This window comes from Grammomys surdaster, unplaced genomic scaffold, assembly GCF_004785775.1.
Source record: "Grammomys surdaster isolate TR1022 unplaced genomic scaffold, NIH_TR_1.0 1055, whole genome shotgun sequence".
In the NCBI taxonomy this organism is placed as follows: domain Eukaryota; kingdom Metazoa; phylum Chordata; class Mammalia; order Rodentia; family Muridae; genus Grammomys; species Grammomys surdaster.
In genome coordinates this window covers 27,367-42,043 of record NW_021605474.1, presented here as the reverse complement: position 1 = coordinate 42,043, position 14,677 = coordinate 27,367, and the positions used below count along the sequence as shown (strand labels likewise).

Here is a 14,677-nt window from a genome sequence, read left to right as displayed (position 1 = left end):
GATAGGCAGCTAAAGTTGACTTTGACCCTCCAGTCCTCTTGCCTTCACTTCTAAAGGCTGGGACTGCAGGAATAAGCCACCACACCAGGCTTCTTTTGATTTTAAAAAATCTTGTATGCGCTTTCATACATGTGTCAGGAGATCAGTGGGCAACCTCGGGGGTATGGTGGGGGGCTTGTATTCTGTTCCTCCTTGTTTGAGACAGGTTCACTTTTTGAGGCTGCACACACCAGGCCAGCCCACAAGTGCCTGGGGATTGTTCTTCCCTCCTCATGGTCTATCTCACTGTAGGAATGCTGGGATTACAGCCCAAGTCCCCATGCTTTTGTGGCAGGTACAGCATCCCCAGCCCCAGACAGCCCCCAGTTCTTCTTGCTGGTTTTGTTACTACGAAAAAAACAGGCTTAACAATTTCAGTTACGCTCTCAGTTTTGAAACTCTTTCCCACCCAATGTTGAAGCAAAAAGACCTCGAAGATCTCAGTTTGAGGAAATGAAAGGCATTTCCTGGGTTTTCCTCCTGAGCTTCGGAATCGGTCACGAGGGGCTGCCAGTGGGCTGGCAGGCTGCTTGCCCGGGTTCCAGTCTCGGAGGGATTCTCCAGTGTTCTCCAAATCCCTTTCACCCTCGACCTCCCCCACTCTCCACTGAGCTTAAGCCCCTGACATGGCTTCTCTCCCTGCTTTCTTCTTTGCCTTTCTGTTACTAACCCTTCCTCTTTACTCCCTTCTTGGAAGTATCTTTTCTTTTTGCAATTGATCCTTCAATCTGTAATCCCTTCCCCCTCCATGCCAACTCAATCTTCTCCAGTGTCTTTTCTATCTTATGTACCATTCCTTTGTTTAACGGACATATTCAGTGTCATTTCTTGAAGATAAGTTTTAAATTCCCTCCCTGGAATCTTTTTCCCTCTCGCCTTCCCTCGTGCGGTGTTTCAGAACACCAGGCCCCCTGACTAACAGGAACTGGTAAGATTTTCCCCATCATCAAGACTCGTGGGCAGAGAGACTCTTGTCTCCGCCGTTCTTTGTACCCACCACCCCTCAGCTCACCGCCCACTCATTCCTCAATGTGAAAAGCAACTCTCCCTTCTAATAAAACGAAATTGTCTCTCTTAAAATTCGTAATTGTCTCGTTTGTGAACCTACGAGGTCCTTTCAATTCTCGCCTAGCAGATCTCTTTGAGGCCTAAGCCATGGCTGCCCCCATCCCGACTTGACTTGCACCTACTTCTCTGGCTGACCCCGCCCCCGCCCCATCTCTCCGTTCTACTTCTCCGGCTGCTTTACCTCTTCTGAGAAGATGCCCAAGCGCTACGTTCCACCCCCGATTGCTGGAAGTTTCCCCGCCGGTCATGGCTGCTCTGAGCTGAGCACTGAAGTGCCTTAGGCAGGTAGCTTCCCCAGAGTTCTGACAGTGGCCTCATGTTTACCCACTGTGGAGCGATATCTTGTCTGAATCCATGACACTCTCTGAAATGGAACCCCTCGTCTTTTCCCTCAGCCATGAACCCTGCTTTGGGCCACTGCCATCCATCCAACCCTTTAGGCAGCTGAAACGGGTGTGATCTAAGAACTTCCCAAGTCCTACCAACAACCACGTGTCATACATTCATGTCCCTTAAGTTTATAGACTATCGTAGTTGTCTTGTAGGTGTGCATGTGCCCATTATCTGTGTGCATGTGTATGTAGAAGCCAGAATCCAATCTTGGTTCTTTCTCAGGAGCCCTCCACTATTCCCCGGACACCCCTCCCATGAGACAGGGTCTCTCTGTGTAGCCCTTGCTGTCCTGGAGCTCACTATGTAGACCGGGCTGGTCTAGAACTCAGAGATTCACCTACCTTTGCCTGCTGAGTGCTGAGATTAAAGGCATGTGCCACGAAGACTAGCCCCATCCATCTTTCTAAAAAGTTTAATTACATTTTTTTTTTTTTGAGAGGTCTGTGTAACCTTGGCTGTCCTGGAACTCACTCTGTAGACCAGGCTGGCCTCGAACTCAGATATCCACCTGCCTCTCCTTCCAAGTGCTGGGATTAAAGGCATGTGCCACCGCTGCCTGGGTAAAAAAGTTTAATTACATTTTTATTTGTGGTGTGCATGAGTGCCACAGGGCACTGTGGAGGTCAGAGGACAGTTTGTAGGAATCAGTTCTCTTCCTCCACTATGCAGGTAGAACTCAGGTTTTCAGGCTTGGTGGTCTTCCTTTGCCCAGTCCACCTTCCCTTTCTTTCTCTCTTTCTTGCTCTCTCTCTCTCTCTTTCTCTCTCTCTCTCCCTCTTTCTTTCTTTCTTTCTTTCTTTCTTTCTTTCTTTCTTTCTCTCTTTCTTTCTTTCTTTCTCTTTTTCCTTTTGAGAGAGGGTCTCTCACCGGGAACGTTCTGGAGAGATGTTGACAGTATAGGGGCTGAAGGGTGTCACCTCTTCCCTTACCCCACATACGGGCAGCAGCTCACGCTGTTGCAGAGACAAATTAACAAAAGAAAAGCACTTGAAGAACCTTTTTTGCAGCTGGAGTCTTCGAGTCAAAGCCTGGCTGGCTGTCAGCTTTTAGGTTTAGACTTGATGCATACGGAACAGCTGGATATGACTGGACAGAGGCTGTCCCTTAATAGATACGGAGCCAGGGAACTCAGCTAGGCCCATCCATGGCAAGAGCTTTCTCCCAAGGCCTCTGCGGGGTTTATGACCTACCGCCAGCCAGACAGCAGGGTTCAAAGAATTCATCTAAGGACTAAGGACAGCTTTTACATAGGGAGACGGGACAGAGAAGTTTAAGTTTTCTGGTTGGTTTTGTGAAGAGGGCTCCCAGCTTCTGTGACCCAGATAGGCAAGGGTTGTAGCCTGAGAGTGGCTCTGGGACAGGGAGAAGGGCCGAGGGAAAGCCTGAGAGACGGCAGGGACCTTCTTCTGGGTCTCCTCAGTCAGTTCCAAGCCCTTGGAGGGCCACTGTGCCCTATCTTGGAATCCCCAGCAGTAATGCAGTGATCAGAAAAGCTGAGCTCATGCGGTAGTCAGTCCAGACCCCGCAGCACCCTCCCACATTCTTGATCTTCACAGGTGCCCCAGGTCTCCACTGCAGTAAAAAATCCCAATTCCCCGATCCCAACCTTCCTCTCTCTCTTTCTCTGTGTAGCCCTGGCTGTCCTGGAACTCACTCTGTAGACCAGGCTGGCCTCGAACTCAGAAATCCGCCTGCCTCTGCCTCCCAAGTGCTGGGATTAAAGGCGTGCGCCACCACTGCCAGACTCCTAACAACCTTCTTCTCACAGGCTTTCCCACACCTGTGCTTCTTGGCCTGCAGACACACTCAGTGTGTACCAGCATGTTCCAGCTCACACCAGTTCACGCACTGTTTGTGGCATCTCAGCCTGGGCCCAAGCTCTTTGGTCAGCCTCCACTCAGTGCTCTCAGGGATTTTCTGTCCCTGGCCTCTGGGGAGCCTCCTGCCTGGATCCCATGGGCCCTTCTGTGAAGGCAGCAACTCATGCCTTCAGTCATTAGGCTATGGGTGCGTTCCCTGAAGCAGAGTTAGTCTGAATCCTTTGGGTTCCGTGACGCTCCACTGACATGTGCCAGACAGAAGCCCAGATCCCTTTCCTAATTTAACTGAAACCCACCCTCCACTTGTCCCCAGGCAGACGTTCAATTTCTAGTTTATTTCCTAACTTTGTTTCTCAAATTGAGCCCCAAAGCATCCCACCCCAGAGATCCAACTCCTGGGCCCAGCTGGAGGGAAGGGAGACATTTCCAAAGCAACTACTGTTGCACGGTAGGGCATTGAGTCAACACTTGGGGATCCCTGAGGTTCCTCCCTACCCCCACCACAGTGGGTGGACAGGATGCCTGCTGCCTGGTACCAGGGGGTCAGAGGAAGCCGGGGCCTCTGGGACTCAGTATTTTTATCAGCCTAGGAAATGAGAGATGCAGAAGCGGAAACCATGTGGTCAGAGAAAGTGAACAGCATTTATCTCAGGGGAACCCCCACCAGGCCTGGGGGACAGACACCAGAGAGGGCTAGAGAGGGAGGCTGAGGTGGGGTGGGGAGGGTATCATAGCTTATCTTACTTCGGTTTCATGTAATTCTTGTAGAAGAGGAAATTAATCACTCTAGAATGAAAAATCTGGGAGCGGTGGGCGCGGCTGCCCCCCCCCTCGGCCCCAGCTCAGGGGTCCCGACTTCTGCATGGGCTCTTTGCATGCCACTTCCGAGATCCCCAGCCTGTGAGAGGAACCGGATGCCTGGGTTGCTCACAGTTCCAGGTCTCTTCTCCGAATCTCGGCAGCTTCCTCTCACAGAGCTGCCCCTCCCACGGCTCAGAATCTGCCTAGTCTTGGGGTCAGGGGGCTTGGGCCTCTTCCTAACCTCCAGATGATTCCTCTGAGGGTCTCAGCCCCTCCCCATCCTGTCTCCAACAGCTTCTCCTTCGTGTGTAGTGTGGGGGACCCCTGAAGTAGGCTGGACTGTAACCCTGACCATTCATGACCCTTTGGACCACACACAGCTAACATAGCAGACACCTGCACAATTCCTTCCTGTGTTGTCTCAACTATTAAGGACACGGTTGTATCTCAGGTGTTGGCAGTGGGATTTGGATACAATGTCTCCATTTCCAAAGAGCTCCTGAATTCTGTAAAGTGGTACAGATGCTCTACTCCGTCTTCCAAGTCTCAGACCTTCGCTCTCCAATCCCTAAGATCTCAACTACTGGTTCTTAAGTAGATGTTTCTGTATTAGGCCAAGCCTGGATGGCCCAGAGCTGCAGTCCAGGTTTTGGGTGTGGTTGACGAGCAGCAGATACCATGATTGGAGCCCCAGAGAAGATGAGATGAGGCTTAGAAGCCCGGATAGGCTCGGGTGTGGATCTCTCGTTGCCCAAGAACAGACAACCCAGGTTACATAATCTGGCCCTTTCCAGTCTCCTTCCTGCTTCTAATTTTAGCAACTGAAATTCCCTCCCCCACAGGGCCCCTCCTCCATCCCCCCTGGTTCTACCTTCTGTACTCCCAGGTCCTCGTGGTCCCCTAGCCTTGCTGCCCCCAACCCAGATCATTCAGTGACTCAGCAGAGGGAAAGCCCTGAGCTGGGTAGGCTGAGGATGTGGTTGGTTCTGGTTGGGGATGTGGGGAGTTGTTCCTTTTTCTGTCTCTTGCTCACATTTTTCTTCTACTGCAATCTTGTCAGGACCCCAGCAGGGGTTGGGGGTTGGGGTGGGGAGCTGAGAGGGTCTGGAAGATGAACCCGGCCTTCTGCGGGAGGGCAGGCAGGGGCTTCTGGTCTCTGTTGAGAGCGCACTGTGACTGTGCGGCAGGTGTGTGGGAGCTGTGGGTTTCAACAATTGGGCGGGAAAGGAGATGTCATGGGTGATGAAAACCATAGCAATGGAAAAAACAGAGGAGACTCTGGAGTTAGGTGTGGAACCAAGTCTTATTAGGAAATGGCAGTCCAGAGCAGTGGTAGAGCCTCCCCGCCCCCACCCCCGCACTCATTACGTTAGCCGACCCGACCCATATCCTCTCTGGGCCGTAGCTGCCTCTTCTCCATGCCCATCCATGACCTTGCTTCCTTTCGGCTATCCTTGAGGCTACATCCCCACAGGTTCTTGCTCAGTCCCTAGAGTCACTTGAGGGCTTCTGCGTGGCGGTTCAGGGCCTGAGAAAGGGCTGTCACAGCTCCCATTACACGGCCCAGCTCCCAGGTCTCAATCTGGCTTCGGAATCGCTGCAGGAAGCGGTCAGGGTGCCATCGGACCTGCTGGACTCTCAAATACCTCTTCAGGGCCCCCTGTTCCTCCAGAGGGGGGCCCCTGGCTACCAACGCTGCAGCCATGGCCTCTGGATCCCCTCCACCAGGGCAGGGCCAGGGCACATCACCAAAGCGCCAGAGGCTACCCCTCCCTGCCCCTCGTGGGTGCTCTGCCCTGGGCCCAGCCCTGGGAGGCTCTGGCCCTTTGTCCCGTTGTGCCTCTTGAGCCCTCCTGGCTCGGCTCTCACACAGTTCCCTCTCCTTGGCCTGAGCTCGCTCTCGGAAAAGCCGCTGTTCCTCCTCTTGCTGCCGCCAGCTGTGACTGGAGCCCTCAGCCCTTGGGGGTCGGCGGGATCCCTCTGCCTCCAGCTGCCGCTGCTTCTGGGCATGCTCCCGGGCCAGGCGCTCTGACCAGGCTGAGAAGGACTCGGGCTCCTGTGCGTCCTGGGAGGCATCATCTGTTTGGGAGGTGGGATGAGGGTGTTAGAGGCTGTGATTTGGTGTGTGTGTGTGTGTGTGTGTGTGTGTGTGTGTGTGTAGAGACGGAGATGCCACATGCAGAGGGCCAGGGGAGGGAGGGCGGGCGGGCAGCTCGGGTGGCAATGGGCTCCTCACCGTCAAACCTCCCGATGACCTCCTGCCACTCATCCTCCAGCTCGCCTTGTAGCTTCTGCTGCCATTCCCGCTCCTTGGAGACCTCCTCATCCTCTTCCTCTTCAGCAGAATCCCAGGGAGGTCCCCAGCCCAGAATCTGCCCAGGCGTCTCCCCATCCTTATTCTTTATCCCCATGGCAGACGGGCAGCGACTCAGCAGCGGCAGGAAGAAGTCCGTGTAAGCTAGGGGCAGAGACAGTGAGCAGTCAGCCGGGGCTCCGCGGGGCTGCCATCTTGGATTCTCTTAACCCCACATCCACTAACAATCACATAAGGCATAAGTGTGGCGTTTAGAACACCCTGACTAGTTCCCCACAGACAATCTCAGTTTCTTCCAAGTGTTACAACAGCAAATGACGCTTTCTGGCCCCGCCACCGAGGACGACTTCAAACTCTTTTGACGATTTTTTTTTTGTTGTTTTGTTTTTTCGAGACAGGGTTTCTCTGTATAGTTCTGGCTGTCCTGGAACTCATTCGGGCCAGAGGCAGGCGAGTGGCTGGGGCAGCATTCATGCCCGTGGGCCTATTTCATATTTCCTCCTAGAGTAAAAGGCAATGGGATACTAGGCCTTGCTGGTTCCAGGAAATTAGTTCGCTTACCAGGAGGGTGGCACAGATGCAGGGCTGACCTGTAACTGCCACAGGATGGAAGGGCCTACACAGCTAGCCAAGGTGCCAATCCACTCTGAAACCACATCAGGGTGGGGTAGGCTTCCTGCTGTGACCTGCCGCAAACCCTCCTGATCGAGCTGTCCCACTTAGCAAGGACCTGCTTCTGGCTTCCGTCCTTCAACTTCTTCCCATCAGGGCTCACAGCAGGGTAGGCCTGTGTGTGGAGCACGTGAGCGTGCAATGTGTGTTTATGTGAGTGTGAAGGTGCAGTGTTTGAGTGTGAGCATGCAGTGTGTTTACGTGTGTGCAGTGTGTTTACATGAACAAGTGTTTACATAGGACTTGTTTACGTGTGAGCATGCCTAGTGTGTTTGACTGTGAGTTCTGAGCGTTTATGTGTAAGTGCCTAGTGTTTATACATGTGTGAGCATGCAGTTTATGTGAGTGAAGTGTTTGTGTGTGAGCAGTGTGCTTATATGAGTGTGTCAGTACATAGTGTGTATGAGTGCAGTGTGTTTATGTGAGTGTGAGTTTATATGTGTCAGTATGCTCAGGCTTATATGGATGGTTTAACTCACTTGTTTTTTTTTTTGTTTTGTTTTGTTTTTACATTTTGTGTGTGTGTGCTTGTGTGTATACAAACACATCCAGCTTAAGATCATAACTGCGAACAGTTTGCTGCAATCCCCGAGTCCTGCTTCGGTCCACACACACCCGCACATGACAAGTTATTTGGAGCTGTGACCACACTATGCACATTTACTCAGATGTATTTGGCAACTGGCCTTTTTTTCCCCCCTCTGAAATTCCCAATTTATTTTATTAGCTATGGTGTGTGTGAATGTGTGTTGAGTATGTGTTTTGAGAGGGTCTCAATGTGTCCTAGAACTCACTTTGTAACTGCAGCCTAGGCAGGTCTCAAGCTTGTGATTCTACCTTTTCATGGGTCACCACATCCCACTCAAACTAACAGAGTGCTTGGGGCAAGCACATCACATGTGGTAGAATATGTCCCAAAGGCTGACAGCAGGAACTGTTCATCTTGGTGTTTTTATGAGACTGGGTCTCACTGCAGAGCCAGGCTGGGGTGAGCTGAGCTAACACAGGGTCTCACTGCGGAGCCGGGCTGGGGTGAGCTGAGCTAACACAGGGTCTCACTGCGGAGCCGGGCTGGGGTGAGCTCACAGCTCTTCCTCCTCATGGCTTTTTTCATTTAGCATCTCTCACTTTTCCCCAGGAACTCGCTGTCTGTTTTACTCTCTGATGACTGTAACGACTACTCCACTGTGAGTCTGAGACACAGACCTCTCCTCACCCCGGCTGTCAGACTGTGTCTCCAAAGCTTTAAGCCTGCATGTGTGTGGACGAGGTACAGCATCTGCTGAGGGGGGATGCTCTGAGGGAGAGCATGTGCAAGCCCGCCAGGCTTTACTCTGCAGCATGACCACCTTCCATGTTGCTAACAGGATGGATTGAAAAATGGTCTCATTAAGCTGGTCACAGGGGCACAGGCCTTTAATTCTAGTAACTGGGAGGCAGAGGCAGGGGCAGCTGGATCTCTGTATGTTTCAGGCCAGTCTGATCTACAGAGTGAGTTCCAGTTCTGTCTCCCTGTCCCAGCCAGACTTTTCTGAACAAAGAGACCCGTGGGTAATAGGAAGCTCTGGGAGTCTCATTCCCTCATCCGGCCTCTGCCGGCACGATCTTCCTAAAGTGGAAATGAAGTCACGAGGGAAATTTTGAAGAGAAATAATTAAATACCCTTCTATTTTTTAAAGATTTATTTATTTACTTTATGTATGTGAGTACACTGATGCTGTCTTCAGACACACCAGAAGAGGAAATCGGATGGCATTACAGATGGTTGTGAGCCACCATGTGGTTGCTGGGAGTTGAACTCAGGACCTCTGGAAGAGCAGCCAGTGCTCTTAACCGCTGAGCCATCTCTCCAGCCCCAAGAATTAAATACTTTTAAAGAATAGATGGAGAGAAAAGACAGTGTTTTAACAGATAATATCCTAGAAAAAAGGGCTTTCATGTATGAATAAGAAAAATTTTCAAAGGGAAAAAATGAAGACATGAGCAGGTTACTCACAGAATAGATAGTAGCAACCAGAAAAATACAAGGGTCTCTGCATAGCCCTGTCTGTCCTGGGACTCACTCACGGGCAGCAGGTACTGCCTGACTTGGGTGCTGGGAACTGAACCTGGGTTCTCTGCAGGAGTGCTGTGCTCTCTTGAGCACTGAGCGGCCTTTTCAGCCCCTACATCAACTTGTTTAATGTTCATTAATGTCTTCTCTTCCTGCCCACCTTCCCGTAAGGTTTGTGCCATGTTTGCCAACGTGCCCTTTCACACGGGAAGTGAATATGCAAAGTTCTGTGGAAGAGACACTCTTTCCTTAACGACAAAAGCGTACGTGTCTCCTCACCTCTGACAGCACAGCTTCCACTCAGAGGGAGGAGGAACCACACAGAAAAAGGAACAGGTTTGAGGGCTGAGACCTCAGCACCACAGACAACCAACAACAAACTCCGCCCATCTCCCCGCCCCAACCAGACTTTCTGAACCAAGAGACCTGTGGCCAACCCAAGTTTCACTCTCTCAGGGACAGTGAGCCCCCCTTTCTGGCCAGCTATTTGTGTGTCTGTCTTTGAGGTCAGTCTGGCCTGACCAACTGGGTTTCGCCCCATGAATCAGGAGGCCTCTGTTCTCGGAGGATGTCCTGGGTTAGTGCAAACATCAGTCAAGTCAGACTGCCGCCCTCTGAAGAGGCTTTTCGGGAGCGCGCATCTCTAGTATAGGATGGGTTTCATGACCTCTGACTCACACTCTCTGAATTGTATCTTCAACTTCTCAAAAGACGAAGCCAACAAAACCTTACTTTCCTTTGTAATGAAATCTGGCCACACCGAGTTTCAACCCTGTCCTACAGTTGGATCTCTTTGCTATCATTTTAAGAAAAAAGTCCCCCCTTCATGTCCTTAGTTAGCATGGGACCTAGACAGGAGCCTCTCATGGCAGCCGCCCTTGAACCCAGCCTTAGGTGGCATCCTCGATGGTACTCCGGATTCTCCTAGACCAGCACCCTTCCATTCCCTCTGACTCCTCCCTCCAGCCGCACTCCCTCTCATGCACACACATTCCAAGACTTCAGGTGGGAAACCCAGAGAACAACTATCACACCCCAACCTCTGTGCCCTTGACAAGGCAGCTGACAGGCATAGACCACTATCTGGGTCTGTGTTTTCTCACCTCTGACAGACCTGCCCCAAACACAACTGTTCTAGGTCCAGTCTGCCATCACTGGACCCAACAGAATCTCCAGTCCCCACCGCTGGACAGCCTCCCCTCCCCCCCTGCTCCATCTCTCCCCCCTCTGCCCCTTGCAATAGAAACTTGCTATTTCTTTTTTTTGGGGGGGGGCAGAGGAGGGAACAACTGCATCTGGAATCTAAAACTTGCAATTACAAGGTCAACACACAACATTGTTGCAACATTGTTGGCTGTGTCTCCAGTCTGGGGCTTAAGCTGAGACAATTCCCGACTAAGGTCAATTGTTATCCTAGTCAGCTTCTACAGGAACGGAATACTCTGTAATTCTCTATCTCAACGTTGTTTGTTTGTTTTGTTTTGTTTGTTTGGTTGGGTTTTTTTTTTTGGTTTTTCTAGACAGGGTTTCTCTGTGTAGCCCTGGCTGTCCTGGAACTCACTCTGTAGACCAGGCTGGCCTCAAACTCAGAAATCCTCCTGCCTCTGCCTCCCAAGTGCTGGGATTAAAGGCGTGCGCCACCACCGCCCCAGGCTTGTTTTTTTTAAAAAAAAAAAAAAAAAAAACTTCAAGCAGTACTAAAGACTCTGGACAGACAAGCGTCCCCTCGTCAGCTACAGTGATGCCTACCTTTTTTTCACGGATGCAGCTGAACAGACAAGTCTCTGGTCAGGAAGTAAACAGTAAACAGAGACAGTGAACAGGAGAAGACACAAAGGCAGTGAGTGTGGAGAGGCGTTCTGGGTGAGGAAGGTGGAAAGGAAAAGGGTATTTTTAGTTAAGAAGAAGGTCTGCGGGTGTAAATTAAGATTCTCCTCAGGTGAAATGACTAGACTTTTCCAAAATGGAAAAGATAAGACGAGAGTAAAACTAACACGTGTGAGTGGCGTGTGCAGGGCGGTTGGAGTCGGTCACAGGGTCTGCAGCCTACAATGCTTGGAGGCTCGCTGCTTAGGGCACTGAAACCCAGTGCAGTGCAGCACCCGACCCATGCTCAAGTCCAACCTCTGCCTCACACAAGGCTCCTGAGACGCTGCCCGGAGCTCAAGGACATTGACCAAAAGCTGCTTTCAAGTGACAGCCATTTTGTCTTGGTCATGAAGATAATTTTCTGCCAAGTCTGTCAGGCTTTTGTTACTTTGAAAACTGAGTTTTAACAAAACTAGGATTTTGCTCATTTGTTTTCAAGCCAGGTGTGGGAGTACAAATCTTTAATCCCAGCATTGGAGAGGCAGAGGCAAAAGAATCTGTTTATTCCAGGGTAGCCTGGTCTACAAAGTGAGTTCCAGAAAAGCCAGGGCTCAGAAGACAACAACAAAAATAAGAGACAATGATGATAATGATGATGACAAGAAGTATTAGCACAGAACAAAATCTGCCTCCTCCTCCCCAGGGTCCCATCTTCCTCTTCTCAGGGGAGCCAGTGCTCCCAAAGACCTCAGGGCCACCATTCAGACACTTGGCTGCAGCCATATCAGGTATTAAGTACCAATGGCTTCAAGAAATGACCAAATGGGTTTACCTCTCCAAGACAAACTGTTCTTCAGAGCACACTCAAGGAGCGATGCAAGTGATGCCTTAGAACACGGGTTAAAGTCTGACCTTTCTCTTCAAAGGGATCCCAAATGCTGGCATGAGCCAGTGAAATCTTGGGCCCAGGACAGCTCCTTGTTTTGAAGAGGTCCAAGAGGAGTAGTCTTCATAAGGCTTGTCCTTGCCCTCACCTACACTCCACCAGGACTTCTCCAAGACGCTGTCCCAGCACAGCTGGGCTGCCATTCTCATCCTCAGCCTGCTCAGCCTGCACCGCCTGCTCTGTGTCCTATCTTTGATTCTGACACAATCCTTGCCTCCTCCTGGGTCTCAGGGCCCTTCCTTCTAGGGCCTGTGCAGTGTAGAACCATGACAGGAAAACTCAGAAGCAGGTGTTCACCCACACGCACTCACATGAACCCACACGCACCCACAGGCACCCTGCTCACCAGGCCTAGGAGATCCTGGATGGTAAAAAGAACCGACGTCCCAGGTTCCCACTGTCTCGGGACACAGTCCTGGATCTGAGTCCCTGCTCCCTTCAGTCTGTCAGTGGCCCAGTCCTCATTCCCAGTGCTGCTCCGAATAAGTAAAGCCCTCAGAATCCAGTGCCACCTCCTTGCTGCCTGCGTCCTCAGTCTTCTAGGAAGGGGGCAGGGGCTAATCTGGCAATGAAAGGACCTCACCAGGCTGCACTTCAGACTCAGCCATCTCGGTCCACTGGCCCAGCCACACTAAGAACTTACCTCAGCCCCCCCAAGCTCGCCATGGTTGGCCCTTCTTCCAGGAAGACCTCTTAGACCAGAGACCCACTGCTGTCCCATGCACTATGGCACTGAGTACCAGTGTGAGTACAGCTCTGAGTCTGACTGCACCTTTCTGGGAGCACTTCACATTCACACAACCTGGGAACTGGATTTATCATAAAACCCTCCCTCCTGCGTTTAATCCCAGCACTTGGGAGACAGAGGAAGGCGGATCTCGAGTTCGAGGCCAGCCTGGTCTACAGACTGAGTTCCAGGACAGCCAGGGCTACACAGAGAAACCCTGTCTCAAAAATAACAGAAAAACAAGACAAAAAAATTTCATTATTATATTTTATGTGTCTGACCGTTTTCCTAATCCTTATTTCTTTTTTTTTTTTTTTGGTTTTCGAGACAGGGTTTCTCTGTGTAGCCCTGGCTGTCCTGGAACTCACTCTGTAGACCAGGGTGGCCTCGAACTCAGAAATCCGCCTGCCTCTGCCTCCCAAGTGCTGGGATTAAAGGCGTGCGCCACCACTGCCCAGCTCTAATCCTTATTTCTATGAGTACACTGTAGCTGTCTTCAGACACAGCAGAAGAGGGCATCAGATCCCATTACAGATGGTTGTGAGCCACCATGTGGTTGCTGGGAACTGAACTCAGGACCTCTGGCAGAGCAGTCAGTGCTCTTAACAGCTGAGCCATCTCTCCAGCCCTTTCCTAACGCTTATGTATATATACCATGTGGGTACCTGATGTTTGCAGAGGTCACAGGAGGGGTCAGATCCCCTGGGTGCCGGGAACTGAACCTGGGTCTTCTGCTAGAGCAACAGTGCTTACCTGAGGAGCCCGCTCTCAGTTCAGCTCTGCCTTTCTGTCCCCTCCAGACACTGAGGGACTCATTTCGAGGAATCCTTTCTGGTTTTCCCTAAGGAGACCTCTTAAACTATCTGGGTGGTCCTATCTTTACCCCAACATTTCAGGCTCCCTAGACAGAGGGTTCTTTCCATCCCAATGGTCACTTCTGTGCTCGTCACCTGCATACACACGCACATGCACACGCACACACACACGTGTACACACACGCACACACACGCGTACGCGCACATACCTGCCCGGATGTCCTCCGCCTCCCCACAGGCCCAGTGTGATGCTGGTCGTGGACAAGGGGACACTCACCATTATTTTGCTCATATTCTGCTGTCTTAAGGAATCAACTGCTCGCCTAGAAAGGCACCATCTTTGCCCAGGCTCAGTCTGAGACTCTCAAAACCTCCCAAGAAGGAAACGTGGGTATGATACATACGATCCCGTCCAAGGACAGCTCTAGCATGTTCGCAGTTTTCCTATTCTAACTTAAAATATTTGCAAGTCTCAGTACTGCATGACCTTTATCTGTTCTGCCTCCCTGAGGTCCTCCCTGCAGTCCTCCCTTGTGTTCACATGTTTCTTACCCCTTCACTCCAGCTAGGAACAAAACAGCTCTTGCTGTCTAACGTGGAGGTCTCGCCAGCCTCCTGGCTGGGGCAGCTCCTAGCAGCTCTTTTAGGCATCTGGACTCCCTCAGCTCTCACGAACCCTCTGTTTTTAAGTCTGTTGAGTGTCTCTGGCCCTTGCTTACTCAATGTTGTGGTAAATCAATGTCTTCCTGATTTCAGGTCTCTGAGTTCCAGATGGTGCTGCCTCAGGGACAGCAGCTGCTGCATAAACACTGACACTGCCTCCCACCACCCAGGAGCCCCTGCTCTGCTGTCACAACCTGACCGCTGGTCCCCTCCAACAGCAGCACCACCTCCCCTTCCCAACAAAGCTGATATCCTGTGGTCGGTCTCATGAGCACTGTCGGCAGGGGCCGCACTCAGCCCTGATGCAACTCCAGATGATGGCTTCCATCTTCTGTGAGCCTCATGTGTAGGGGTGTGTGGGTGTTGCTCAGTGATGGCTGGCTGCCCAGGGCTGGGTTCAGCAAGGCTGCTGCTCTCTTTAAGCAGGACCAGAAAGAGTTAACTTTGGGTCTGGAAGAACACAATATTGGTCTGAGGACTAGAGTTCACATCCTGAGCACCCACATCTGTAATCCCAGTCACAGCTGCACACATCTGCAATCCCAGTCACAGCTGCA

At 51.4% G+C, this 14,677-nt stretch overlaps 1 protein-coding gene across 4 annotated transcripts in view; it reads right to left on the bottom strand.

The window, feature by feature from the left end:
- Nucleotides 1-5,407: 5,407 nt before the first annotated feature.
- Nucleotides 5,408-14,677, bottom strand: part of Nfkbil1 (NFKB inhibitor like 1) — a 20,283-nt gene continuing 11,013 nt past the window's right edge. For all 4 annotated transcript variants that reach the window (XM_028783252.1, XM_028783253.1, XM_028783250.1 and 1 more), the window contains 2 exons: nucleotides 6,358-6,579; nucleotides 5,408-6,200 (listed from right to left, as the gene is read on the bottom strand). In XM_028783252.1, the coding sequence (XP_028639085.1) occupies nucleotides 5,617-6,200; nucleotides 6,358-6,579 (806 nt within the window). In that variant the 3' untranslated portion in view covers nucleotides 5,408-5,616. The remainder of the gene's footprint in view (nucleotides 6,201-6,357; nucleotides 6,580-14,677) is intronic.